The sequence below is a fragment of the Mustela nivalis genome, assembly GCF_964662115.1.
Source record: "Mustela nivalis genome assembly, chromosome: 19".
NCBI classification, from domain to species: Eukaryota; Metazoa; Chordata; class Mammalia; order Carnivora; family Mustelidae; genus Mustela; species Mustela nivalis.
The window spans coordinates 16,914,953-16,940,959 of NC_139038.1; the positions used below are offsets into that span (position 1 = coordinate 16,914,953).

General features: G+C 58.4%; 2 protein-coding genes across 4 annotated transcripts; both read left to right on the forward strand.

Annotated features, from left to right (window-relative positions):
* Window positions 1–23: 23 nt before the first annotated feature.
* PAGR1 (PAXIP1 associated glutamate rich protein 1) lies at window positions 24–3,163 on the forward strand. Of its 2 annotated transcripts, none has more exons than XM_082714495.1 (4): window positions 24–140; window positions 448–948; window positions 1,131–1,213; window positions 2,724–3,163. In XM_082714495.1, the coding sequence occupies exons 2-4, from the start codon at window positions 467–469 to the stop codon at window positions 2,921–2,923; spliced, it is 765 nt and encodes a 254-aa protein (XP_082570621.1). In that variant the 5' UTR covers window positions 24–140; window positions 448–466; the 3' UTR covers window positions 2,924–3,163. The 2 variants fall into 2 exon arrangements, with proteins under 2 accessions (XP_082570621.1, XP_082570620.1); XM_082714494.1 differs by having other exon boundaries at window positions 40–174.
* Window positions 3,164–3,246: 83 nt separating this feature from the next.
* Window positions 3,247–25,636, forward strand: MVP (major vault protein). 2 transcript variants are annotated; one of them, XM_082714483.1, is made up of 15 exons: window positions 3,247–3,614; window positions 9,687–9,838; window positions 10,098–10,293; window positions 15,643–15,766; window positions 15,871–16,002; window positions 16,793–16,887; window positions 17,167–17,403; window positions 19,497–19,778; window positions 20,797–21,041; window positions 21,233–21,430; window positions 22,312–22,698; window positions 23,400–23,516; window positions 23,686–23,812; window positions 24,589–24,777; window positions 25,375–25,636. In XM_082714483.1, exons 2-15 carry the CDS (start codon window positions 9,714–9,716, stop codon window positions 25,591–25,593), a joined length of 2,673 nt encoding a protein of 890 aa, XP_082570609.1. In that variant the 5' UTR covers window positions 3,247–3,614; window positions 9,687–9,713; the 3' UTR covers window positions 25,594–25,636. The 2 variants fall into 2 exon arrangements, with proteins under 2 accessions (XP_082570609.1, XP_082570608.1); XM_082714482.1 differs by lacking the exon at window positions 3,247–3,614 and adding an exon at window positions 8,424–9,337.
* The last annotated feature ends 371 nt before the right edge of the window (window positions 25,637–26,007 follow it).

Here is a 26,007-nt window from a genome sequence, read left to right on the forward strand (position 1 = left end):
GAGCCTACCTGCGCATGTGCAATCTTCCCCACGCTTTCTTTTTTCCAAGTAGCTTCGGCTAGAGCGGAGCCTTCCGCGCCCTCTCTGTGCGCTTGCGCACTGTGACCCTGCGCAGCGCGGGAGGCGGGTCTTCGCTCCAGGTGCGGACGGCGGCTGGGGCGGCCGAACGGCGAGGTGCGGGCTAGGGCGCCCGGTGCAGGGGCGGAGAGGGGCAGGGGGACGGCGAGAGGAGCGGCCCCGCCCCTCTCCGGCCCGGAAAGCGGTGTCCGCTGGTCCCTGGGAGGGGACTCAGCGCCACCTCCTGGGGGCCGGCGGCCTCGTCGCTGGGGCGGCTGCTGGAGCCTGGTTGGTTGCAGACGCTCCCTGAGCTTCTGGGGAGCCCCATCCCGGGGGGAGGGGCACGGGGGACCCCCCCAGCTTGTCCTCCTGCGTATCCTGTCATCGCAGGGCCCCTCCCCAGTAGCCTATGTCCCTCGTTCGTGGTCATGGAGACATGTCGGCCACCGCGGCGGTGCCTCTGTCTGAAGAAGGGGAAGTGACCTCCGGCCTCCAGGCTCTGGCCGTGGAGGATCCTGGAGGCTCCTCGGCTCCGGCCAGGAAAGCCGAGGAAGAGGGGGACGGAGGCCGGGCGGAGACGGAGCATGCGGGGTCCGGGGCGGAGGAGATGCCGGGAGCAGCCCCCGGCGCGGAAGGGGAGGCGCCCGCCCCGGGAGAACCCGAGGACTGGTGCGTGCCCTGCAGCGATGAGGAGGTGGAGCTCCCCGCCGACGGGCAGGCCTGGATGCCTCCGCCCTCAGAGATCCAGCGGCTCTACGAACTTCTGGCTGCCCACGGGACCCTGGAGCTGCAGGCGGAAATCCTGCCCCGCCGGCCACCCACCCCTGAGGCCCAGAGCGAAGAGGAGAGATCCGATGAGGAGCCCGAGGCCAAAGAGGAGGAGGAGGAGAAGTGAGGGCGCACCCTTGCACCCCGTTCCTGGGCTCGCTCCCTTGGTGTCGGAGATAAATGGGGAGGGGAGGTGGGCCCCTGGAGCATGGAAAGTGAAGGGCTGGAAGGGGGCGGGGAGACCCGCGGGCTGGGGTGTTTGGGGAGACCACCCTCAGCCTTCCATTTCTGTCCGCCCGTCCCAGACCGCACATGCCTACGGAATTTGACTTTGACGATGAGCCAATGACCCCGAAGGACTCCCTGATTGACCGCAGACGCACCCCAGGTACAGACATGGGGGAGAGGCGGGGGGCGGTGAAGGACCTCTAATCCCACTGACTGAACGGTGACTCCCTAAAAGAGGCCTGTGTTTGGTGCTTTGGGAGCTGCGCAGCTTGTGGCGGGAGCAGAGAGCATCCCCCAGTGGTGCCATGGTACCAGCTTGGAGCCGTCCCCTGTCTTCCTGTCCCAGACTTGCACAGGTGACCCTGTCAGGCTTTCCATTGCTTTCATCTTCATCTCCCCTAGAAGTTCAAGTCTTCCTGGTCATTCCTTATTATTTAGATCCTCATTCCCATATTGTTGTGGGACCCAACGGCCTTCCTGGAATCTACCCTGGAGCCGTTCTTGATTTCTTTTTCTCTCATCCCAACATCCAGTAGTAGCGAATCCTGTTCGCTCTGCCTCCACGTTTCCAAGCTCAGCTGCTGCTCTCCACCTTCCACCCCACACCCTCATCGAAGCCATTATTTCTCTCTCTCATTTATTCATTCACTTACTTATTTTTTACGGAAGCCATACCTGTGCACCTGATTGGGGGCGGGGCAGGGAGGCAGAGGACAGAGAATCTTAAGCACAAGCAGACTCCACTCCCAGCACAGAGCCCAACTTGAGGCTCAATCTCACGACCCCACGGTCACGACTGGAGCCGAAATCAAAAGTTGGAAGCCCACCGACTGAGTCACCTAGGCGCCCCAAGCCATCTCTTTTGCCTGGATATTTGTGGTGGCACCTAACTAGTCTCCCTGCTTCCATTCTCAGCAACCAGAATGATCCTTTGAAAATATAAATCACGACGCTTCTCTGTTTAAAACCCTCCAAAGGATTCCGTTGTTGGGGGAAGTATTATGTCAAGAGAATCCAAACACCACTACTTCCCCTGACTGTCCAGCCCCCCAGGGTTTCCAGAGACATTTATTTCCATTTAAACTAAGAGATCCAAACCTCTCATCATGGTCTCTAAGTCCTTTCTTTCTTTTTTCTTTTTAAGACTTTATTTATTTGACACAGAGAGATCACAAGTAGGCAGAGAGGCAGGCAGAGAGCGAGAGGAGGAAGCAGGCCCCCCGACTGAGCAGAGAGCCCAATGCGGGACTTGATCCCAGGACCCTGAGATCATGACCTGAGCCCAAGGCAGTGGTTCAACCCACTGAGCCACCCAGGCGCCCTCTAAGTCATTTCTTTAACTCTATATTTCTGTCTTCCCGCTACCCCCCAGTTCCTTATACTCTTCTTGGAACAGACCTCTCTGTTCCTGCCTCAGGGCCTTTGCACTTGCTTGTCCGCCTGCCTGGATGTCTTTACCCTGGTCTTCACATTACGGGCCTCTTCTCATAGTTCATAGTTCAGACCTTCACTTCCTACCTCATCTGAGGCCCAGCCCCAAACCTCAGGGCCTCCATGACAGAGGCCAGGAAATCTGTATGTTTAATGAGCTCCCCAAGTAGTAACATCTAGGCAGGTCTGATGCACAGCACCTCACTCCCATCCACACTTCCTACCTTCCTTTTCTCCAGGAAGCTCTGCCCGGAGCCAGAAACGGGAGGCCCGCCTGGACAAGGTTCTCTCCGACATGAAGCGACACAAGAAGCTGGAGGAGCAGATCCTTCGTACTGGCAGGGACGTGTTCAGCCTGGACTCCGAGGACCCCAGCCCCACCAGCCCCCCACTCCGGTCCTCCGGGAGCACGCTGTTCCCCCGGCAGCGGAAATACTGAGTGCTGCCGCCGCCTTTAGGGTGCACAGCGTTTGCCGTCTGGGGTCCTTCCCTAACCCAGGGCGCTGGACACTGGGCCAGGAAGGAGAGAGAAGGAGAGAGGAGAGCCTTCCACGCCCCCAGCACTGCCCCGCGCCAGAAAGAGAACGCGTGTGCGCCTATTAACGTGCTTTCTGTGAAACCTCTCTTCCGAGACCTGAACTGAATTTTCTGAATCCAACATTAAACAAACGCTCAGTGATCTTCTCTTCGGGGTGGGCTGCTGCGGAAGCGCGGTCCGTGGCGGAGGGGCGGGTCCGAGCCACCCGACGGGGAAGTTGAAATTCAAGCCACGTGGGGCGGAGGCGAACCCCGGCAGCACCTGTCCCCGTCCGCCCGGGGTCGGGCCCCCTGGCCCTTCGCAGCTGGCGGCGCGGCGGGGGCCTCCCGAGGCCCGAGCGGCAGCGCCCTCAGCTGCGGGACGCGCGCGGACACCCAGCTGCGAGGGCCCTTTAAATGGCCAAGCCCCACCCCTGGGCGGCCGCCCTGCCGGGAAGTGATCGCCGGGGCTGGGCCGCGCTTCCCCATCCCAAGTGGGGGGTGGTCTGCGGCGGCCGGCGCGCTCCCGACGGTCCCAGCCCAGGCAGGGTGCGGCCGCGCGTCCCGGCACGGAGAGCCCCGTCCCGCCTTCTCGCGCGGCGCCGCCGGGGCAGGTAAGACTTCTCAGCCTGGGAGAGGGCGGCTGCGCGCTCACCCTGGGGCGGTGTGGCTTTTCGTGTTGGACTCTTTCCCCTGCCCTTCGAAGTAAAGGTAGGTGGGCTTCCTACCTTGCCGACACTCCCTACCCCCCCCCCCCCCAATCTCAGGCCTCTCGACTTCCAGAGTCCTCCTCTTGTGTCTAGAACCTTTCTCCGGGAACAGCCTGGCCACTTCCTGGTTTCCAGCTCTTCCAGGCTAAGGGCTGAATTCCGAGCCTGTTCTTCGAACACTGGGTGACCCAGAGCCGTGTTGCTCAACTTCTAGGATTAGATGAGTCCGCTAAGGGCAGTTAACTCCAGGCTCCCACATCAGAAGGAAGGGCAGAAGAAACTTGGGTCCTGCTGCCAGCCTCTACCACCCCCCACCCCCCACCCCCACCGGGCATCTGGGCTCTGTCCTGTCCTCTTGAGCTTTCAGACTGGGATTCCTGTCCCTACCCGCCGCCCCACATCCTTCATCTCTGCCACATGTTGAGGCTTTCCCATTGGCCTCGCTTAAGGTTACGCCAGCCGTGGGCCTTGCAGATCCTGTGGGAAGTACTTGGCAAAGCCATCCTGGGGTAGGCTTGACTTCTAGAAGGCGTGGAGGTTGGTGAGCGAGGCTCTCTCTTGGGGAGGGTGAAAGGAAGGAATGCAAAACTCCTCGATTGCCGGCCTGTGCCTGTGGAGATGTCAGAGCCCCCCTCAACCTCTGGGAAGGTGAGGATGGTGGTGGACTGAGGCAGACGGCCCCGTGGGGTCTGCTCTTTGCCCCCGGGCGGACCCTGGGTTGTGAGGAGAAAGCTGGTTGTTTAGAAAGCTCTCCCTGGGAGCTCCTGCCTGTTTCCACCTTTGGCACACAGGGCTCCCAGCCTGCCCCAGGGTGAGGCTTTCTGGGTGAAGCAGCCACCTTGTGTGGATGGCCCCGGGGACCGCCTGAGGTCTCGTAGGTAACTTCGCCTTCCAGGTCGGATGGAGACTGCCCCCCACCACCCACTGCCCTTGAAGCAGAAAATGCTGGCCTGTAAAAGGCTGGTCTCTTGAGAATACTCCGCCCGACCCAGGTTGAGTCCTCTTGTGTCTAGAACCTTTCTTCGGGAAAAGCCTGGCCACTTCCTGGTTTCCAGCTCCTCCAGCCTAAGGGCTGAATTCCGAGCCTGTTTTTCGAACACTGGGTGACCCTGAGCCGTGTTGCTTAACTTCTAGGATTAGATGAATCAGTTAAGGGCAATTAACACGTGGCACAGTCTAAGTCCTTAGTAAGTGGGAGCTGTTCTCTGGGGGCTCTTGCCAAAGACCCAGGTTCTGGGGTCTCTTCCCCCAGAATCTGGTGCAGCAGGTCTGGGTCAGGCCTGGGAATCTGCGTGAGTCAGAGCCACACTCTTGGGCTGGGTCCTGTGATGAAACGAGTTTAGAAAACCTTGATCTGGGTCCGGGGTTCTAAAGCCTGGTTCTTGGGTCACTTCTCCACTAGGCAGTCTTCTCCAGGAACGAGTGTTAATCGGGAGCCTCCGGGAGGTAGGATGAGGATAGAAGCAGCATCCTGAGCTGGCAGAATTGTCCCCAGCGAGGCCACCGAGCTGCTCTTCCACGAGGTAGTTGTGGAGCTCGGAGGGAAGGACGGCTTCCTCTTTCCTAGGAGGAGGAGGTCCTAAAACTTTGCTCTTAAACATCATTGCTGGGAGATAAAGTGTCCTAAACGTCCACTCTGGTCCCCTAAAGCTGGAAATAATTTCCTTAAACCAAGCCAGTGTGTAAGCCGCTTCTGTGCAGTCCCTGAGTCCTGGTACTCTTGGTTTCTCCGAAACTTAGAATGTTTACAGTCAGGGAATTGCAAAGAGGAGACCCTGTTTACGCCAAATGTCATGTTCATTGTCCCAAACCCGGGCTTGGTGACGGCCGTGGGCCTCCCCTGCACCTTCCAGCCTGCTTGGGGCCGGGGGCGTGTGTTGGCTAGGGGGCTGGAGGAGAATAAGCAAAGGCCGACCCCCCCCCCCAACAGTTTCTCATCTGTGCTCTTCCTGATCCTCCCTCCCCCCAGCCACCCTCTGAGCTCCCCTGCACTGGAGACCTCCTGTGGCCACTGATCTCTTCAGCCCCAGGAAATGGTTCCTCCTCTTCCCACTTCAGTCTGGGAGGCTCCGACTCCGAGCTAGCAAGTGGCCCAAGATCATGACTGCTCCTCCTTGTTGGGTATTACAGTCAGCGCGAGAGCTTTTAAATACAGCAGCGCTTTGGGTGCCTGGGTGGCTCAGTCTGTCAAGCAGCCAACTCTTTTTTTTTTTTTTTTTTAAGCTATATTTATTTTTTTATTATTTTTTTTTATTTTAAAGATTTTATTTATTTATTTGACAGAGAGAGATCACAAGTAGGCAGAGAGGCAGGCAGAGATAGAGAGGAGGAAGCAGGCTCCCTGCTGAGCAGAGAGCCCGATGCGGGACTCGATCCCAGGACCCTGAGATCATGACCTGAGCCGAAGGCAGCGGCTCAACCCACTGAGCCACCCAGGCGCCCCTAAGCTATATTTATTTTAGAGCGAGAGCGCTTGGGGGGGAGGCTGGAGGTGGTTGGGGGGCAGGGAGCGGATGGAGTTAGGGGCAGAGGAAGAGAGAGAATCCCAAGCCGACTCCGCGCTGAGCATTGAGCCTAACGCACTGCCCCGTCTCATGGCCCTGACATCCTGAGCGGAGCTGAAATCCAGAGTCGGCTGCTAACCCGCCCAGGTGCCCCTGGTATCCAGCTCTTGACCTCAGCCCAGGTGTTGATCTTAAGGTCGTGAGTTCAAGCCCTGTGTTGGGCTCCACGCTGGGTGTAGAGCCTACAGCGGGGGTGGGGGGTAGGGGAGTGGGGGAGGCAGTGCTTGCCCCCCCACAGCCCTGATGTGAGAATCTGCAGAGATCAGTGGTTTTCAAAGACCTCCAGGGCAGAGAGTGGCTCTTTGAGGCCAGAGCTGCTGGGACTTTAAGGTACGCCCAGATCGAAAGGAATGTAGTTAAAATGCCAGCCGGCTCTGCAGCTCTTGTGGCCCAAGAAGTCCCCTCGCTAACAAGCTTCAGGCGAGGTGGACCCCACCCGACGCAGAGCAGCACGCAGTAAGAAATGAGCTGGTCCCCGAGACACCTGCCCATGGAGTCCCTGCCAGGTGCTCACAGTTGATCCTGAAGGTAGCTGACCGGTAGTGACCAAAGAAACTCCGGAAAACCGTAGTGTTCGGTTCCCTTTTGAGCCAAGACGCTGGTCAAGAACCACCTCTTCACTCAAGGTTGAACCCCTGCTCGTAGCATGTTTCGTTCTCTGCCCGGCCACCCATTACTTTCCTGTTTTCGTCACAGGGATGGTGCTGTGCCTGAGGCTTTGGGCAAAAGTTGGCTGGCTCTTGCAGGAGTCTCATGACCCTCGAGGGACGTGTTGTCTAGCAGAGATGGCCCAGGGCAAGGGGGCGGATCCTGGAAACAGGCGCCCAAGGGAGGCCTACAAGGGAGGCCTACGTGGGCTGCCGAAGGGAGGCCTACGTGGGTTTGGAGTCACGGGGGTCAAACCCGTGTAGTGCCCAGGAGCTTCCCAAGGTCAACACAGTTCTTGACTCTTGTTTTTTGAGGGTCCTCATACATTGGGAAGAAAAGGTTCTGACTGTATGTGTCTGGTAAACCACAGAAGTCTCAATCTGGGCCTTGTGACAGACATGGTGCCTGAGTCCGGTCGTTTCCCTGGTTCCCTGGAGAGGCCTTATCTCAAGGCTCCCTTCTGCAGATGATCAGAGTTAAAGAGCAAGAACCCACTGTTCGTGGGTGAAGAGCCGGTGGTCTAGGTGGGAGGCCCGGCTGGAGGGCGTGGTGGGTTAAGACCCGGTCCTGGTACTGAGACAGGGCCTTGGCTTTGGAACAAGGCGGAAGCACAGGCAGGTCAGCTAGAAGGACTCGCAGCTGACTCACTGGGCTGGGCGAGGCTCTCAGCCCCCCTGACTGGGCCCAGCTGGGGTGACAGATGGTGGAGAGGCCTCAGCCATAGGGAGTGGAGGATTGTCCAAAAAGCACTCATTGGAGGCTCTTCCTGGGGCCTGCTTCCCAGGCCTGCATGGCCTTCTACTGTTAAGCACTTCCCTGGGGGGGTGCCTCATGAGCCCTGTCCACACCTCCGCTTATAGCCCTTAGCCTCCCCATCTGGCTTCCTGGCCAGGCTGCCACCCCGCGGAGAACTTGGCAGGGAGCAGCTGGAAAAGGCTTTACTTGGCTGTCACGTGCCGCTTCTTTGCTGCTCTCCTAGCCCCACAGCTGGGGTGACAGGAGACTTGCCGTCTCTCTGACCACTCAGTGGGGGGGACCCTCTGGTGCCAGGCCGCACCCCCTGATTAAGAGAGCTGGAGCTCCGGCAGGAAGCCACATGAAGAGCCGGGCTCTGTTCCACATACTTTAGGATGACCTCAATCACAGAACTCGAGTAGATGCCCCATCCGTTCTCCGTTTACAGGCCCAGGAAAGGGGATTGTCTGAGGTGACCCCAACCAGGAAGGGACCCTGGGCGCTGTTCAGGGGCTTCACCAGGGAGCAGCTTCAGAACCATAGTTGGGAGGGGCTGGGCCGAAGAGAGGAACCGGAAGGTCCAGGTGAGAGTGAGGACGAGGACCCATCCCGGAAAGCCGAAAGCCCGCCCCTTGATTTTCAGACCTGACCTGAACACAACAGAAAGGGGAGCTCTGGTGTTAGAAAAGCCGTTCCTACTGGTTACGGGAACGTCCCATAAGAAGGAGCCACAGGAGAGTATCAAGGTCAAATCCCATACCAAGTTGAGAGAGAGAGAGAACATCCCTTTAGGGCTGAAAAGTGTACCAGGAAAGTGATCAAAGCCATAACCTTTCAGAATGAGGTAAGACGTTACGGAAACGGTGTAAGGCAGGAAATTGGAACTGTAAGCGGGCGCGGTCTGGCGGACTCCAGGCCCCGAACCACTGTCCATGCTGCCCCCGGAGAGAGACGGGACCAGCCATTCCCTCAGGACTCTCTTCCCAGTGGTACCCCTGACTTGCGGGGTGGCCTGGAACGATTCAGAGTCCCTATGTGGGACTCCGCCACTTTGAGTGACACTGTAATCTGGGATCGACCAGCCTCGTTTGGCTACCTTCATTCAAGTGTAATATTGCATTCCTCAGTTACACCAGTCACCTCACCGGTATTCAGTAGTGACACGTGGGCAGCCCAAAGAGCATGACTTCAGAAGATGTCCATCATCAGAGAAAGTTCTGTTGGATGGTGCTGAGGTTACAGGGTTTTAAGCAGGAGCCTGGCAGGTCATGTGTGTGCGGTGGCCCAGGTGTGGGACAGTGGGGACAGCAGGTGGGGACTGTGGTAAGCAGGGAAGCTCGTGTCCCGTCCAAAGGGAGCAGGTGCGACCTGGCTGGCTCTGGCGGGTTCTGCTAGGTGGGGGCAGCGGGTATGGGGCTTCTGCAAGAGTCTGGAAACTCGGAATTGTTCAACAGCAGCAACAGAAACCTACAGATTGTGTAAATGAAGCAGAACTCCTGGGCCTCGCCTCTGTTCTGTGATTCCGTGGCCTCCGCCGGGTTCTCCTGGGGAAGCCACACCCTCCTCCTCTCCCCTTTCCTCCTCTCGGTTTGGAAGGGTGAACCGCAGAGTGGAGGAGGTGGCCTTCCTTTCTGGTGGTGGCTTCCAAAACATCTGACCGAAGTCTCAGAAGATAAGAGTGTGAGTCTCCTAGCAAACCGTTCTCCTTACGTGACTCCAAGGGATAGGTGGCCCAAACCCGCAGCTCCAGAGTTTTGATCTAAAGCCCCTTCCAGTGCGGCAAGCAGTGTGGGAAAGGAAAGGAACAGGCAGAGACCCCTGGGCCTCTGTGGTTCTGTGTCCAGCAGTTCTCAGCAGGGGTCTGCATGGGCTACGATGCCCAGCTTGGCACGGTACAGGGCGAAATGACAGGAACTGGGGGGGGGGCTCCCCCATCCCCAGCTGGGCATGAGGCTTGGTGCTGCCAGTTGCCAGGCACTTCCCACCCCACCCCTGTGCTCATCTTGTCTCTGCCCCCGCCCCCTGTCAGCCTGCTGCCCTGGTCTCTGGAGTCGCCATGGCAACCGAAGAGTCCATCATTCGCATTCCCCCGTACCACTACATCCACGTGCTGGACCAGAACAGCAACGTGTCCCGCGTGGAGGTCGGACCCAAGACTTACATCCGGCAGGACAATGAGAGGTGGGTGCTGGGACCTGGCCGTGGGGCATCTGTTCATCTGGCTGATAGGATCATCCGTCTCCTTCCTGTCCCCAGGCAGGGTAGTCTTCTGACCAGTCTCAGAAGATAAGACTTGGAGTCCCCTAGCAAACTTTGTTCCCTTTGTGTGACTCCAAGGGATATGTTGGGGACTTTGGAGCTTTCTCCCCATTCGTTGTCCCTCTCAGAAGTGGGAACAGAAGCCCCCTGGGTCCTCACACTGCTTCTCACCCTTCAACAGGATCCTGTTTGCCCCCTTGCGCATGGTGACTGTCCCTCCACGCCACTACTGCACGGTGGCCAATCCTGTGTCCCGGGACCCCCAGGGCGCCGTGCTGTTCGACGTCACAGGGCAAGTGCGGCTCCGCCATGCCGACCTAGAGATCCGGCTGACCCAGGACCCCTTCCCCCTGTATCCAGGGGAGGTGTTGGAAAAGGTACCTGACTTGGCTTCCTCCGTGACCATGCGTCCTTGTCCCAGGGCTCTGCGTGGCCTTCGGAGGGACACAAGCGGGGGCAGGGAGAGGGGGCGGGGGGGGGGCACCTGCTGGTTCTCACCAAGGACAGATCCTTGCTTCCTCCACCTGCCTCTGGCCCCCACCCTTGCCCCTCCTTTGAGAGCTGGCCGCCCATCTCCCCACCTGAGCTTGCAGGCTCCAGATACTGCTGGAAGCTCCTGACCAGTGTGGTGCAGAATGGCTTTGCCAAGAGTGGGCATTCGTTCAAATGGTGCCAGACACTGGTGGGTGGTGCCCACAGTGGTGGACGCGTCGTGGTCCGGGCTCCGACCCCGGGGACTGCCCCGCCAGAAGGCGTCACTGGCCTGTGCTCCTGGCCCGGCCCTTGTGCACGTTGTCCTCGGGCCCTGGGCCCCAAGCAAACGGGCATCTGCCTTGATGTCCATCTGCCTTCTCCTCCTCGCCAGTTCATACTGGTTTGCTCTGGGCGCCTCTACTCACCGGGGCCTCTTGATCCCGGAAGACTCCAGGCACTGCCACGCCCCCCGCCCCCCACCCCGGGGAGCTTGAGACCTTCCTGCCTACTTAGTGGCAGCCTCTTGGGGAGAAAATTGTGTTCCTGTGCGGATAGAAAGTGCTGACGGGTAATTAGAATGTTAACCCTTGAGGAATCTGCGTGAGGAGCCTCCGGGAATTCCTTCTACTATTCTGGCCACTTCCGTGTAAGTCTGAAACTATCAAAAGCCACAAATCCTCCATACCCAGGTCTGACCTCAGGTCAGATCAGCTCCGTTGCCCTGTGGGTGGGGAGCAGTGTGTGTGTGTGTGTGTGTGTGTGTGTGTGTGTGTGTGTGTGTGTGTTGGGGGTGGTCTTCAGCCCCAGTGTCTGAATTTCCCTCGGACCCCCCGCCCACCACCACTCACTCTCTCGCCGCCCGCGTTCTCCAGGCCAGGAGGGCCGCGGCTCTTCCTCCTCCCTCCTCCCCCCTCCGCAGAGCCCGGCGTCAAGGAGACGCTCCCTTCACACCCACCCCCTGCTCTCGCCCCTCGGCGCCCCGGGCTGCTTTCCTCGGCTTCGCTGACGGCGTGCTCTGTCTTCCCTCCTCCACTTTTGACCCCCGGGAACCTCACTAATGTCCTTGCAATAACCCTGTCAATGACTTGGCCTTTTTTTTTTTTTTTTTTTTTAAGATTTTACTTACTTATTTAACAGAGAGACAGAGATCACAAGTAGGCAGAGCAGCAGGCGGGGACGGGGGTGAATACAGGCTCCCCGCCAAGCAGAGCGCCCGACGCGGGACTCGATCCCAGGACCCCGAGACCATGACCTGAGCCAGAGGCAGAGGCTTTAACCCACCGAGCCGCGCAGGCGCCCCTGGCTTGGCCTTCTTGCCCTCAGCCCTAACCGTTGCCTCTTTTCCTTCTGCTTCAGCCCCTCCGGCCCCCTGGTCCAGTGAGGACTTGGTATTACTCCCGCTTGGCCTACCTGGGACATTCAGCCCCAGCTCCTCACCGTCCGCCTCCCTTTCCTGGGCCTCCTGCGTCCCCAGGGCTCCCCAGGGCTCCTCCTCTGTCTTCTCTCCCGTCCCTCAGGTCCTCTTCCTGGTCGGTCTGTCCTACTCCAACAAAAGCTTACCATTTTAAGTCTCTCGCGTGCCGGACTCCCGGCAAAGCCTGGTCCTGGCTCAGTGTGACCCTTCACCTGTCCTTTCTGTTCTCAGACTCCAGAGCGGTTTCCTGGCTGTGGGGACAGAGTCACTGAGATGACAGGAATACACGTAGCTGATGCGTTGAACGGTTCATTCCAAACCAGGCCCTGTTCAGCGGTTCTTCCTTCCTAACCAGCTCGCTCTCTCCTTCTCTCCGCCTGCCTCTACATACTTACCATGTTCCACTCTCCTCCTGTTTTCTCAAGATTTTATTTATTTCTTGAGAGAGAGTGAGCGAGCACGCGTGAGCGGGGAAGGAGAGGCAGACCCCCCGCTGAGCAGCGAGTCCTAGGATAAGGCGGGGGCTCGATCCCAGGACCCTGAGATCATGACCTGAGCCGAAGGCAGAGGCTTAACCGACTGAGCCACCCAGGCGCCCTAAGTTTTCATTCTTTTTTTATGGCCGAGTCCTGTCCGATCATATGTGTGTCCCTCATCTATTCCTTTACTGCTGGACACTTGAACTTTCTCTATAATTTGGCTATTGTAGATAATGCCGCAGTAAGCATTGGGGTGCGCGTATCCTTTCAAACGAGTGTTTTCATATTCTTTGGGTAAATACCCAATAGTTTGATTACTAGATTGTGGAGCCATTCTATTTTTAATTTTTTTTAAGATTTTTATTTATTTGACAGAGGGAGAGAGCACAACCAGGCAGAGCCAGCAGAGGAAGAGGGAGAAGCAGGCTCCCCACTGAGCAGGGAGCCCGGTGTGGGGCTCGATCCCAGGACCCTGGGATCATGACCCAAGCTGAAGGCAGATGCTTAACCAGCTGAGCCACCCAGGCGCCCCTCTTTTTAATTTTTTGAGGACCATCCATACTGTTCCCAGAGTGGCTGCCCCAGCTTGCCTTCTCACCAACAGCTCACAAGAATTCCTTTTTCTCCACATCTTCGCCAACACTGTTTTTTGTGGTTTTGGTTTTAGCCATTCTGACAGGTGTGAAGTGATCGCTCATTATGGTTTTGATTTGCATCCCCCTGAGGAGTGATATTGAGCATCTTTTCGTGTGTCTTTTGGCCATCTGGAGGTCTTTGGAGAAGTGTCTATTCATGTCTTCTGCCCAGTTTTAATTGGATTACTTTTTGGTGTTGAGTTTGTATAAATTCTTCATGTATTTTGGATGTCGGAGAGATCATTGGCAATTTTCTTCTCCCATTCTGTAGGTTGTCTTTTAGCTTTGTTGGTTGTTTTCTTTGCTATGCAGAGACTTTTTATTTTGATGTAGTCCCAATAGGTTATTTTTGCTTCTTTTTTTTTTTCCTCTTGCCTCAAGAGACCTATCTAGAAAAACGTTGCTATAGCCAATGTCAGAGGCATGACTGTCTCTGCTGTCTTCTAGGGTTGTTATGGTTTCAGATCTCACATTTAGCTCCTTCATTTACTTTGAGTTAATTTTTGTGTAAGAAAGTGGTGCAGTTTCATTCTTTTGCATGGAGCTGTCCAGTTTTCCCAGCACCATCTGTTGAAAACACTTTTCCCCATTGCATAATCTTGCCTCCTTTCTGGAAGATTAATTGACCGTACAGTCAAGGCTTTATTTCTGGGCTCTCTGTCCTGTGTCATTGATCCACGTGTCTATTTTGGTGTGGGTACCATACTGTTCTGATCACTACAGCTCTTTCAAGAGCTGGACTCCTTCCCAGGACCCTGAGATCATGACCTGAACCGAAGCCAGACGCTCAACCAACTGAGCCACCCAGGTGCCCCTGCCAGTGTAGTTTGAATGAACTTCTGCACTTCGGTGCATAAGTCTGGTTTGCAATACGTAATTCCATATGATCTGCATGAGCTCAGCCATTCTCCTCTTGAGTATATTTTAGGGTGTTTCCAGTTTATAGGGAAAAATTTTGCCACAAATGTACTTGTCTGTGGTGCATGCTGAAGTTTGCTGCCTTTCTTGAGAGTAGAAAATATTGGAGGGCCTGGACGGCTCAGCCAAAGTGACTTGACCTTGATCTCAGGGTCATAAGTTCAAGTCCTGCGTTGGGCATGGAGCTTACTTAAATTTTTTTTAAAAAAAAGGGTAGAAACTACTAAGATTTGCCAGATCCCAGGATATGTACACCAAATCTAAAAGTGTGAACCTTTAGGAGTGGCCTGTAAATTTGATTTCTAGCTATTTACTGCCTTTTCTTTCCTTGCTTACATACTCCATACTTGATGTCCTCGGCCCCATTTCCTCGTAAGCCCCTGCGTCTGGTCCTTGCCCTCACCTCCGCTGCGCGCACTCTGGCAAAGCCCCAAGGCCGCCTCCCTGCAGCCTGATGGCCCTTCTCCCCCCGCCCCGTCTGTTGTTCTCCCTCATTCCCAGTTTTATGTGATGATCTCACTGGGTACCAGTCACCCGAGTTGGAAGCCCGCAGTGACGTGGGGAGGGAAGGAACCGGAAGGAGACAAGGGGCCGGTGGAGACCAGTCAGTGAGAACTTTCCATCCTTCGGGTGAGAGGCGTCGGCAGCTTAGGCGAGGGAAATGGCAGCGGTGGATAAAGGCGGACGCAGCTGGTGATGGACCAGGCAGGAAGTGATGGTAGAGTAGATTTGGGAGGGGACAGACCTGCTGGTCTCTATGTTCCTTCCAGAATGCGCCCCATTTCCTCCTCCCACGCCTTGGCATCCGAAGCCAGCTCTTCCTTTGAACCCCAGCTCAGATGCCACTTCTGAAGGGCCTTTCCTAACTTCCTTTGGGCTTTTGCTGCCTCTGTCTCTTCCCGCTGACACCATCCACGGTCTTCTTGAAGAGAAAGGTCTGTATCTGTCTTGTCACCTGCTGGAACTTGCAATCCATGAAGCCTGTGCCCTACCCCCCCCACCTCCTGCTGCCACGGGCCAGCTTTGGGGCGTGTACACGGAAGGCATCAAGGAAGGGCTTGCCTGCCTGGTGAGCCTCCAGCTCTGCCTCCATCCCCATGTGTGGCCAGTGGGGAGAGTGGAGTTACCTGACCTCCTCCACCTCAGGGCCACTCTGGGCAGAGTCATGCGGGCAGGCAGGCTTCAGGAAGACGGTGGTTCAAGTCCTTTTCCTGTTCCTTACAAGTTGGGTAACCTTGAGCATGTCTCTTAGCCTCTCTTTGGCTCTCTTTGCTTGCTTTCCTGCTTCCCTCAAACCAAAGACCAAGTGAAGTCCTACTCGTAGAAATCTTTCTAGAAACTTCTAAAAGGTCTGGGTACTTGTTGCCAGGTGCCCCTTCCTGACAAAGGGAGATGTGATGTCTCCAGGGCAGCAGCTGTTTTGTGACCATGAAGCAACACTGCCAGCAAAGCCACGTGCCCAAAGTGTGTCTGTTACAGCTGTTCAGGCTTCCCACTTCCTTAATGCTCCCCAGAGGGCCCTGGTGCACATGAGGCGCAGATTTGTAGCTCAGAACCACTTCTGAGCGCCTCCTTTGGAGGAACGTGTCCTTGGCTCACTGGCCGTGGGTCCGCTTGCTCTGTCACCTGTCTTTGTTCTTCAGACCAGATGGCTTTGGGAGCACCCCTAGCTTGCATATTCCACTTGGGGGTTTGTCTGGGGACATGGAAAGATTGACACTGTGGCCTCTGACCTCCAGGGAATGGGGTTTGACTCCAGGGGCCACAGTACTGAATGTCCCATGACCTCCCTTCTTCCCCCGTCAGGACATCACGCCCCTACAGGTGGTTCTGCCCAACACTGCCCTCCATCTTAAGGCGTTGCTGGATTTTGTGGATAAGAGCGGAGACAAGGTGGTGGCCGGAGACGAGTGGCTATTTGAAGGACCTGGTAAGTGCCTTGCGTGGCCGGCGTCTGGGTCTGAGGCTCCCTGCATTTCCATGATGGCTTTGATCCCGCCGGACTTCACGCTCTGCACCCCCTTCCCTTCCCAGGCACCTACATCCCCCGGAAGGAGGTGGAGGTCTTGGAGATCATTCAGGCCACAGTCATCAAGCAGAACCAGGCCCTGCGGCTGAGGGCCCGCAAGGAGTGCTGGGACCGGGAGGGCAAGGAGAGGGTGACAGGTGGGGTCGACGGAGCGGTGCGGACGGGGTGGCCGGGCCTTGTCTTGCCTGTGGGTGTGGGGATGGCCCCTTGCAGCCTGGGAGGAAGAGCTTGCCTGCTATGTCTTAGAGGCTTCTGGGGGCTGCCCGTGGCTGCTTTCCCCCACCCAGCGTCCTGTCCCCTCTGCCCTGACCCTGTTCCCATGAACGTGCTGACCTGGCTTTTCCTTCCCCTCCCCTTTACCACGGGCCGGGGGGCAGCCGTCGGCGCCCCTCTCTAGATCCGCAAAGCGGGCGTTGGTATACAACTAGCAATCGTATTTGGCCCTTGGGAGGTTCCCCGTCTGTGCCAGGTGTGGTTCAGAATGCTCTACAAATGGGAACTCATGTGGCCCCGAGCCACCTCAAGGCCCTGGGAGTCCCCTTCTTCCTGTGACCTCACTGAGGCCCGGAAGTGAGGTTCCTTCCCGGGCTTTATGGTGAGCAAGGGCGCTCTTACTCCTTCTAGAAACGAGACCGTCTCTCCCCCTCTCTTAGGGGCAGTGCTGCCTACTTCGGGGGGAGGGAAGAGTTCGTCTTTGGAGCTCAGAGAAGGCATGGCAGCCTTTGTGAGCCCTTAGGTGGCTTTGCCTGTTGTCCAGGGTCAGGGTTGGATTTTCCTCTGGCCTCGGAAAAGAATTACAGTGGGCACTCTTGTCAGGCTCTGGCACCTGAGGCCGCGGCATCTCGCCTGTTGTCTGGGCTGCGGGATGGGGCAGCTGGGGAGCAGGCCGGGTGACCTTCGACCCTCTCCTCTCCACCCTTGGCCCAGGAGAAGAATGGCTGGTCCGTACAGTGGGCGCCTATCTCCCAGCGGTGTTCGAGGAGGTTCTGGATTTGGTGGATGCTGTGATCCTCACAGAAAAGGTCTGTGCTCTGGCGATGAAGGGACCCTGGAGTAGGCCTCACTCCTAGTGGCCAAAGAACGTGACAGTAGATGAGAGGCAATATTTCTGGGGCCACTCGCAGAAAAATGTGAGGTCCGCTCCCCGAGGAGCATCCTGGGTCCTCTGAGGGTTAAAAGGTCCTCCTGGGCTGGTAGAGACTGGCATTCTGGCGCGCGAGCACTCGGTGGCCGGTGGGTCTCCCTCCCCTGAGGAAACCGGAGGTCGGTTTGCTCCAGTGCCCTGATGTCTTGTTCCGCAGACGGCCCTGCACCTCCGGGCTCGGCAGAACTTCCGAGACTTGCGAGGAGTGAGCCGCCGTACCGGGGAGGAGTGGTTGGTGACCGTGCAGGACACGGAGGCCCACGTGCCAGACGTCTACGAGGAGGTGCTAGGGATCGTGCCCATCACCACGCTGGGCCCCCACAACTACTGTGTGATCCTCGACCCAGTTGGACTGGACGGCAAGAACCAGCTGGGGCAAAAGCGTGTGGTCAAGGTAAAGGCCTCCAGCTCTCCGGGAAGGCTGGACGCCCTTGAGGGCTGTGAGGCCCTGGGACCCCTCCCTTCCCTCCTCCCACCCCAGGTCCCCTTTCTAGAAGCATCAAGCTTGTTCTGGCTCCCTTGGTGCACTTGCACACCGAGTTCTGTCTTTCGAGACACTTGTCCTAGGGGTCTCCCTGTGTCCCCCAACCTCCGTTTACACCAAGTCTCCGCTGCAGGCCCCTCTGGGGGCCCGTCCGTGCCTGCCATCCTGGAAACTTTGCCCTTGTCCTGCACAAAACAGACCTCTGGGTTTGTACTTCTCCCCACCTGCTGCCTCGCCCTTCCCTTAACGAGACACTGGCCTGCCAGGGATTGGCAGGGATCTGCTGCGAGGCTCCAGACCACAGATATTCTAGGCTTTGGGAGCGGTGTGCTTCTCTTGCAATCACTTAACCGTGTCCCTGGAGCGAAAGCACAGACAGTTTGTAAAGGAAAGAGTGTCTCTGCGTCCCTGTAACATTTTGCTTCCAGAAACAGCGCGGATGTGTGTCAGTGGATGAATGGGTAACAAATTGTGGCCTCTCCACACAGTGGAATATCCTTTAGCTATAAAAAGAAACGAGTGTGTACTGATGCTCGTGTACTAACGATCAGCATGTACTCACACCTGCTGCTCCACGGATAAACAAACATTCTAAGCAGAAGAGGCCACGCATAGAAAGACCACATATTGCATGATTCCATTTATGTAAAATGTCCCAGATGGGTAAATCCATAGATAGATGATCGTTTATAGCGAGTAGGGATGGACAGACATTAGCTGCTGCTGAGTACAGGGCTTTTCGAGGTGATGAAAATATCCTGGGGTTAGAGCACAGTGGTGATTGGACAACTCTGTGGACAGCCCAGAATAGCTAACCTGCATACCTTATTTACTTATTTTTAAGGTTTTATTTCTAAGTAATCTCTACACCTAACATGGGGCTCAAACTCAAAACCCCAAGATTGAGTGTTGCATGTTCCACTGAGCAAGCCAGCCTGGCACCTCTGAATTTTGTGTGTGTGTGTGTGTGTGTGTGTGTGTGTGTGTGTGTATATTTTATGTATATATATATATTTTTTTTTTAAGATTTTATTTGTCAGCAAGAGCTCTCAAGTGCACAAGCAGGGGAAACAGCAGGCAGAGGGAGAAGTAGGCTCCCTACTACTACTACTACTTCTCCTATCCCCTGCTAAGCAGGGAGCCTGATGCAGGACTTGATCCCAGGACTCTGGGATCATGACCTGAAACAAATGCAGACTCTTAACTGACGGAGCCCCTCCAGGCACTCGTGAACTGTATATTTTATTTTTTCCCCTTTTTGAAAATTTCAGTTTCAGTTAACATCTAAGGTATTATAGGTTTCAGAGGTAGAGGTCAGTAATTTGAATTGTATCCTTTATTTATGCTAAGCAGCGACTATAATTTAGTTCTGCTTTTTATAAATTTTATTTATTTGATAGAGACACACAGCGAGAGAGGGAGCACAAGCAGGAGGAATGGAAGAGGGAGAAGCAGTCTCCCTGCTGAGCAGAGATTCCCCATGCGGGACTTAATCCCAGGACTCTGGGATCATGACCCAAGCTGAAGGCAGACACCCAACGACTAAGCCACCCAGGCGCCCCTGAATTGTATACTTTAAACGAACAAATTTTATAGCCTATAGATTATATCTCAAACTTATAATTTAAAAAAAAAAAAAAAAAAAAAGCCAGGTTTGGCCCGATGGCAGGGTCCGCCAGTGCCCAGACTACACCATCCCAAGGAGACAAGGCATGGGAGAATCGGCAACCGAAGCTTTCTTCCGAATTGTCAAGCCTGCGAAGGTCCCGCTCATGACCGTGAACAGAATTTGTCAAGGGTGGTTTGGCCCACGTGAGGTCTGCAGGCATTTGTAGAGTCCCCCGGTCCAGACAGTGCCTCACTGTATTACGGCAGGAGTGTGTGGGGGGAGCTTCGGGGGCTCCTGTTCTCAAGCCTGTGGCCGCAGGAAGGGCTGTCCGGGGTGCAAGTCAGGGACGCAGCCGTGGGCAGCGCCCGCTCCTGACCCCCCGTCTCTCCCCCAGGGTGAAAAGTCCTTTTTCCTCCAGCCCGGAGAGCGGCTGGAGCGAGGCATCCAGGATGTGTATGTGCTGTCGGAGCAGCAGGGGCTGCTGCTGAGGGCCCTGCAGCCCCTGGAGGAGGGAGAAGAAGGCGAGAAGGTGTCCCGCCAGGCTGGGGACCGCTGGCTTATCCGCGGGCCCCTGGAGTACGTGCCGTCTGCCAAGGTGGAGGTGGTGGAGGAGCGTCAGGCCATCCCTCTGGACGAGAATGAAGGCATCTACGTGCAGGACGTCAAGACCGGCAGGGTAAGAGCTGGGGATGGGGGCCTGCACCGCTCCGTGGCCATGGAGATGGCTTGCGTGGGCTGCCGGGACCGGTGCGCGGTGCGGGGCGGGCGGGGGACTTCGACAGCCTTGACCGTGGCATCTGAGCCGGCTGAGCTGGCCGGCCGGGAGGCGTGAGGGCGTTCTGGGGAGTGTTTGCCCCCCCTCTTGCTTTTTAGAGCGGGAGTGCGGAGGGGCAGAGGGAGAAGGGGAGAGAGAATCTTCGGCTCCGCGCCCAGGGCCGAGCCCAGTGCCGAGCCCAGGGCCGCTCGATCTCCCGTGACCTGAGGCAGAATCAGGAGTCCGATGCTTAACTGACTGAGCCACCCGGGCACCGTATTAAACAGCTCACTTTAAGTGTGACGAAACCCCCCAAGGGAGGTGATGAGCCAGGTTTTAGGATGGGGACTCTGGTCCCAGGATAAAGGTCTGACCGGGGAGTGGCCTAGGAGCACCAAGAACCCATGAAGAACCCTCTCCCATGTGCTCATCCTGGGGGAAGCCTTCCTCTTCGTCCCCTCATCGGAAGCCTTGACCTTGGTTTGACTTAGGGAAAGAGGTTGGAGATGCGGTTCTAAGAGTCCAACCTGGAAGTAGAGCTCAGAATCCCAGGGAACATTAGTGGATGTGACCGGTTTCCTAGGATTGACTGCCTCTGTCCCCAGGATGCCCTCCAAGTTGCCCCGAGCAGGAAAGTTCCAGAAGAAACCAGATTGAACCCTTACCACAGACCCGGTTCTCAGCACTAGACCTGGGCGAGGTCCTGCATTCCTCGACCTAGGGAGGTGGCCGGGGGCGGGTCCGTTCTGTGGACGGGGGACCTAAAGCCTGGCTGTTTGCCCCCGGTGACGGCGCGGGCAGAGCTGCTGCGGAGACTGAACCCAGCCGCCGCGCTCGGCTGCCCCGAGACCGGCTCTATTTCGGGGCAGCTGGCTGGGTCCTTCCCCCTCACCCTCCCACGGGACGCCCCCGTGACGCCCCCGCCGTGTCCTCTGTCAAGGTACGTGCTGTGATCGGAAGCACCTACATGCTGACCCAGGACGAGGTCCTGTGGGAGAAGGAGCTGCCCCCCGGGGTGGAGGAGCTGCTGAACAAGGGGCAGGACCCTCTGGCCGACAGGGGGGAGAGGGAGTCGTCCAAGGCCCCTCAGCCCGCCGCTGTCCGGAACAAGACCCGTGTGGTCAGCTACCGGGTCCCCCACAACGCGGCTGTGCAGGTGTATGACTACAGGGAGAAGAAGGCTCGGTGAGGGGCCGGCTGGGGGGTGGGGGGGGCGAAGTGGGCCGGGTGACTCGGTGGGGGGCGGGCCGCGGGGAGCTGGTGGCGAGGTGGGACCGGTGACTGGGGGGAGGGGCTGGTTGGGGGATGGGGGTAAGGGGACTGGGGGGGGAGGGGGAGGGCTTCTCCGTGTGTCCGACTCCGTGCTCCTTCTGCAGTGTGGTCTTTGGGCCCGAGCTGGTGTCGCTGGGTCCTGAAGAGCAGTTCACCGTGTTGTCCCTCTCGGCCGGGAGGCCCAAGCGTCCCCACGCTCGCCGTGCGCTCTGCCTGCTGCTCGGGCCTGACTTCTTCACAGACGTCATCACCATCGAGACGGCAGACCACGCGAGGCTGCAGCTCCAGCTCGCCTACAACTGGTGAGCGGCAGGGAGGGAGCGCGCGGTCCGTGGTGCCGCGCTCGCCGTGGGGCAGGACGCCCAACTCCATGCCGTGGCCGAGAAGGAAGCCCAGCCCGATGCCCAAGGCGGGTGACGGGAAGGTGCAGGCTCCCCCTCCCAGGAGTAGCATTTGGTGGACGTGGTTGGGGAAACCTCCCCAGCCAGAGGTGTCCAGCCAACCACGGAAGGGCAAGGTTCCCATCGGAGGGGACCTGTGTGGGCCGTTGTCACAAGCACACACTCAGGGGCTCGCTGCCTGGGTCCCAGCCCTGCTGCCTGCTGGCTGTGGACGTGGGCAAGGGACTCGGCACTTTCCTCAGTTTCCCGATCCGTAAAATGAGAACGGCCACCGTCCACCTCCCGGGGCTGTTGTGAGGACCAGAGCAGCGCCCCACACCCCACATGTAGTTAGTAGCAGCGCCTGGAGCTGGGGCGCAGGGGCGGGGGTCCCATCCGGAAGCTGGGCTCCACCTCCGCCCCCTCTTGGCCAGGACTGTGACGGGGCAGATGGGTGTGGCCGTCTTGGGGGCAGGACCGCTAAGAGCGCAGACCAGAGTCACGCTCCCCGAGTTGAGCTCTCCACCGTGCCGCAACCCTGTGACTTCGGGCCTGTCCCTTGACCTCCCTGAGCCTCTATTTCCTCGTCTGTGGGAGGGAATGACGCCCATCCCTGCCTCCCAGGGTGGCTGAGAGAATGAGGTGGGACCCACCTGGGCGCGTGGCGGGCAGGAGCTCACCCTCTCCATTGAGAGACCCTGGCCGGTCATAGAGGGTGGGCGTCCGAGTCCCTTTCAGAGACGAGAGACTTGCTGTGTCCTGGAGGAAAGCAGCGTCCCCACTCTGGGCCTCTTTGCTCACAGGCACTTCGAGGTGAGTGACCGGAAGGACCCTAAAGAGACAACCAAGCTCTTCTCGGTGCCTGACTTCGTGGGTGACGCCTGCAAGGCCATCGCATCCCGGGTGCGGGGGGCCGTGGCCTCCGTCACCTTCGACGACTTCCACAAGAACTCCGCCCGCATCATCCGCACGGCTGTCTTCGGCTTTGAGACCCTGGAAACCAAGGGGCCCGAGGGAAGGACCCTGCCCCAGCCCCGGGACCGGGCGGTCTTCGCCCAGAACGGACTGGTGGTCAGCAGCGTGGACGTGCAGTCGGTGGAGCCCGTGGACCAGCGGACCCGGGACGCCCTGCAGCGCAGCGTGCAGCTGGCCATCGAGATCACCACCAACTCCCAGGAGGCGGCTGCGAAGTGAGTGCGGCCTGGGGGGGGGGGCGCCCGCTGCTGACGCTGCCCGCCGTGCGCTGGACCTGTCCACGCTCCTCCCTCGCCCTCAGCCCTCGGCCAGGACCTGGGAGCCGTGGCATCCCCGCCCCAGTCGGCCGGCCGGCCCCCTTGGCAGATAGCGTGGGCCACTTCAAGTACGACCCTGTGCCGACCTGCGCCAGTGGCGTCCTGTCTTGCTTGTGCTAGAACCCCAAATCCACTTCCGGCCTCTCCCCGGCTCAGGGCTCGGATCCCCACCCCTCCCGCTCCTTTCTGCCCCTTGAGGGCGCAGCGGGGTTCCCACGGTAGGGCCCTCTGCCCTGGCTGTTCCCTGGGCCTGCAATGCTTTTCCACCCTAGAGCGCTCCTTGGAGGGCCTCTTTCTTCCTGAAAAGCACCCTCTCTGCCTGGCCCTGCTGTCACTAAACCCGTTTTCAGGGAACTTGTCCCTGTCAGAAATCACCCACGTTCATTTGGTTCTCCTGCCTGGAGGGTCAGTTGCCTGGGAGCAAGGGCCTCGGTCGCGGCCGCATCCCCCGTGCTTGGAATCGCGCCAGGCGGGACCGTGCGCAGCCGTCTTCTGTTTGTGTGCGGAGTGCCGCCCGCGTGGGGCCCTGCCTGTGGAGTTCGGTGGGAGCTCGGGCCCATGCCAGCGTCTTCCCTGGCCCTGTCCCCTCTCCCGTCCAGGCACGAGGCTCAGAGGCTTGAGCAAGAAGCCCGCGGCCGGCTCGAGAGACAGAAGATCCTGGACCAGTCGGAGGCTGAGAAGGCTCGCAGGGAGCTCTTGGAGCTGGAGGCTCTGAGGTGGGTTGAGGACTGGAGGCGAAAAGGCTGGGCCTCTGCGGCAGCGGCGGGTGGGGGGTGGGCACGAGGGACACTGCTCTGGCGGAAGTCAGGGCTGGGGAGGGCCGGGCCGGGCCGGGCGTCCTCCTGGGTGTCCCCTGACTCCTCCCCGCCCTCCCCACACCCCTAGCACCGCCGTGGAGAGCACGGGGACCGCCAAGGCAGAGGCTGAGTCCCGCGCAGAGGCCCTGCGCATCGAGGGGGAAGGCTCCGTGCTGCAGGCCAAGCTGAAAGCGGAGGCCTTGGCCATTGAGACGGTGAGTGGGGGCGATGCCTGTGGGAGGGCAGGGACTGGGGGTTCCCCATCACTGCACCCCAGCACCCCTCAGTTGGTTTCCTGAGACTAAGAGTCTCTTATGGTTTGTCCCCCTCTCTGCTTTCGTTTTTTCTTCTCTTCTCTTCCCCTCTGACCCTCCGCCTTGTGTCTCAAATGCCACACACCAGTGAGACCATAGGATGATTGTCTTTCTCTGATGGACTGAGTTCGCGGAGCATAATCGCCTCTAGCTCATCCTCAGAGAAAGAGAGAAGCTTAACAAGCAGGCTCCAGGCCTGGCTTGGAGCCCCACACAGGGCTTGATCTCACAGCCCAGAGATCATGACCTGAGCTGAAAGAGTCAGATGCTTCACCACCTGAGCCACCCAGGCGCCCCTCTGAAAGCCCTGTTTAAATATTGCGTGGTTTATGAAGTCCTTTGCCCTGTCTCGTGTGTAACACTCGTGCAAATGTTGGCCAGTTTTGTGACAGCCTTTGCATTGTCTTACACACATGGTCTTACTTAATGCTTGAAATCCCACTAAGGGGTAGGTAGTATATCCATAGGACAGATGAGGAAACCACGGCTTAGATTAAGGACTCCCGCTGCTCACTAGCTTAAAAGGTAGCCCAGCCAGGATCCATAGCTAGTCGACCAGCCGTTTGCAGTTCCAGCCCTTGGCCTCTGGTCCATCAGGCCTGCTGCTTAGGGGGACTTGCTGGACCGGTCCCAGGGACCCCACAAGGGAAAGAATGCTGCGTCTCCCTCTCTTCCAGGAGGCTGAGCTCCAGCGGGTGCAGAAAGTGCGGGAGCTGGAACTAGCCTACGCCCGGTCCCAGCTGGAGCTGGAGGTGAGCAAGGCGCAGCAGCTGGCTGAGGTGGAGGTGAATAAATTCAAGCAGATGACCGAGGCCCTGGGCCCCAGCACCATCCGGGATCTTGCAGTGGCCGGGCCAGAGATGCAGGTGAGACTGGGGAGGGAGCAGGAGAGTGTGTGTCCCTCGGGACCATACTTGGAACCCAGAAGGCAGCGCTGGGGGCAGGGGGGTTGGGGGAGGCGGAGATGGGACAGGCCTATACCCATGCCCGGTGTCCTCTGTTGGGCACTGCACTAGCTCCGTCCGGGATGGACAGGAAGTGGCGGAGCCACCAGTCTGTGGTCAGTGCTCTGAAGGAAGTCAGGTGGGCGCCGCTGGATGGTGTAGGGAGAGCGGCTCTGAGGAGGGGGTACTTGAGGTCAGTGTAGAGTTGATGGGAGCCTCCTGCGAGACCGTGCAAGGACAGAGACCCAGAGGACAAAACCCAGTGCGTTTAGGACCAGAAAGGACCCCATGGCCGTAACCCGGGGTGAGCCGTGAGAGGCTGAAGGCAGGACGGGGGTGGCTGGGTCTTCTAGGCCTCCTAGGCCCCAGGAAGAAACCTCAGGTTCCCCGCTCCCCCTCCTCGCCGCTTACCCCAGACTCCTCCTGGGAGGCTGGCTTGGGTGGCAGCCCTGGTGGCAGAGGGATGTGGGTGGGGCCGAGGAGCAGAGTCCCCCTCCCACTCCCCTCTTGCGCTTCCAGGTAAAACTGCTCCAGAGCCTGGGCCTGAAGTCGGCCCTCATCACCGATGGCTCCACGCCCATCAACCTCTTCAACACAGCCTTAGGGCTGCTGGGGGTGGGGTCTGAGGGCCAGCCCCAGGCCCAGACAGCGGCCGGCAAGCCGGGCCCCACGGAGGGCTTGCTGCTTGGGTCCACTCCTGTCCCTCCGGTTCCTGGAGGCAGCCACGTCGTGCCTTAACTCTGAGCTGCACTTACCAATAAAGCACTTCTGAGCATTGAAACCACCTGGGCCTGGCGTCTGCGTCACAAGGGAGCCTCGTGGATACCCCTGAAATCTTAAGGTAGCTCTACGGACTGTCCTCCTGTCAGGTGGAGAGAAACTGAGACAGGGAGAGGTCCAAGCTGATAGGAATGTGACCCCAGTCTAAGTGGCCAGATGGCCTTTTGGCGGTCAGCCCTCCTGGACCCCCGGTCAGGGAGAGGACCCCGCAGGGGAGAGAGTGGCGCCCACCCAGCCGGCCCCTCCGGGGAGCTCCCGCCAAGTGCTCCAGGGGCCGGGAGGTGTTGGAATCAGGGTCTGGGGTCTCCCCCCCCCCCCCCAGCGCTGGGGCGGCTCCCTCTGGCGCCACCTGCTGGTCACCCTGCAGACCTC

Bases quoted from the DNA above. Each gene is read 5' to 3' on its own strand.
- MVP (XM_082714482.1), top strand. From the start codon at position 9,140: ATGAAGCAGAACTCCTGGGCCTCGCCTCTGTTCTGTGATTCCGTGGCC. The intron at 21,042-21,232 runs GTGAGGGGCCGG...CTCCTTCTGCAG, and splicing joins TACAGGGAGAAGAAGGCTCG to TGTGGTCTTTGGGCCCGAGC. The intron at 23,517-23,685 runs GTGGGTTGAGGA...CCACACCCCTAG, and splicing joins TTGGAGCTGGAGGCTCTGAG to CACCGCCGTGGAGAGCACGG.
- PAGR1 (XM_082714495.1), top strand. From the start codon at position 467: ATGTCCCTCGTTCGTGGTCATGGAGACATGTCGGCCACCGCGGCGGTG. The intron at 949-1,130 runs GTGAGGGCGCAC...CGCCCGTCCCAG, and splicing joins AAAGAGGAGGAGGAGGAGAA to ACCGCACATGCCTACGGAAT. The intron at 1,214-2,723 runs GTACAGACATGG...CCTTTTCTCCAG, and splicing joins TGACCGCAGACGCACCCCAG to GAAGCTCTGCCCGGAGCCAG.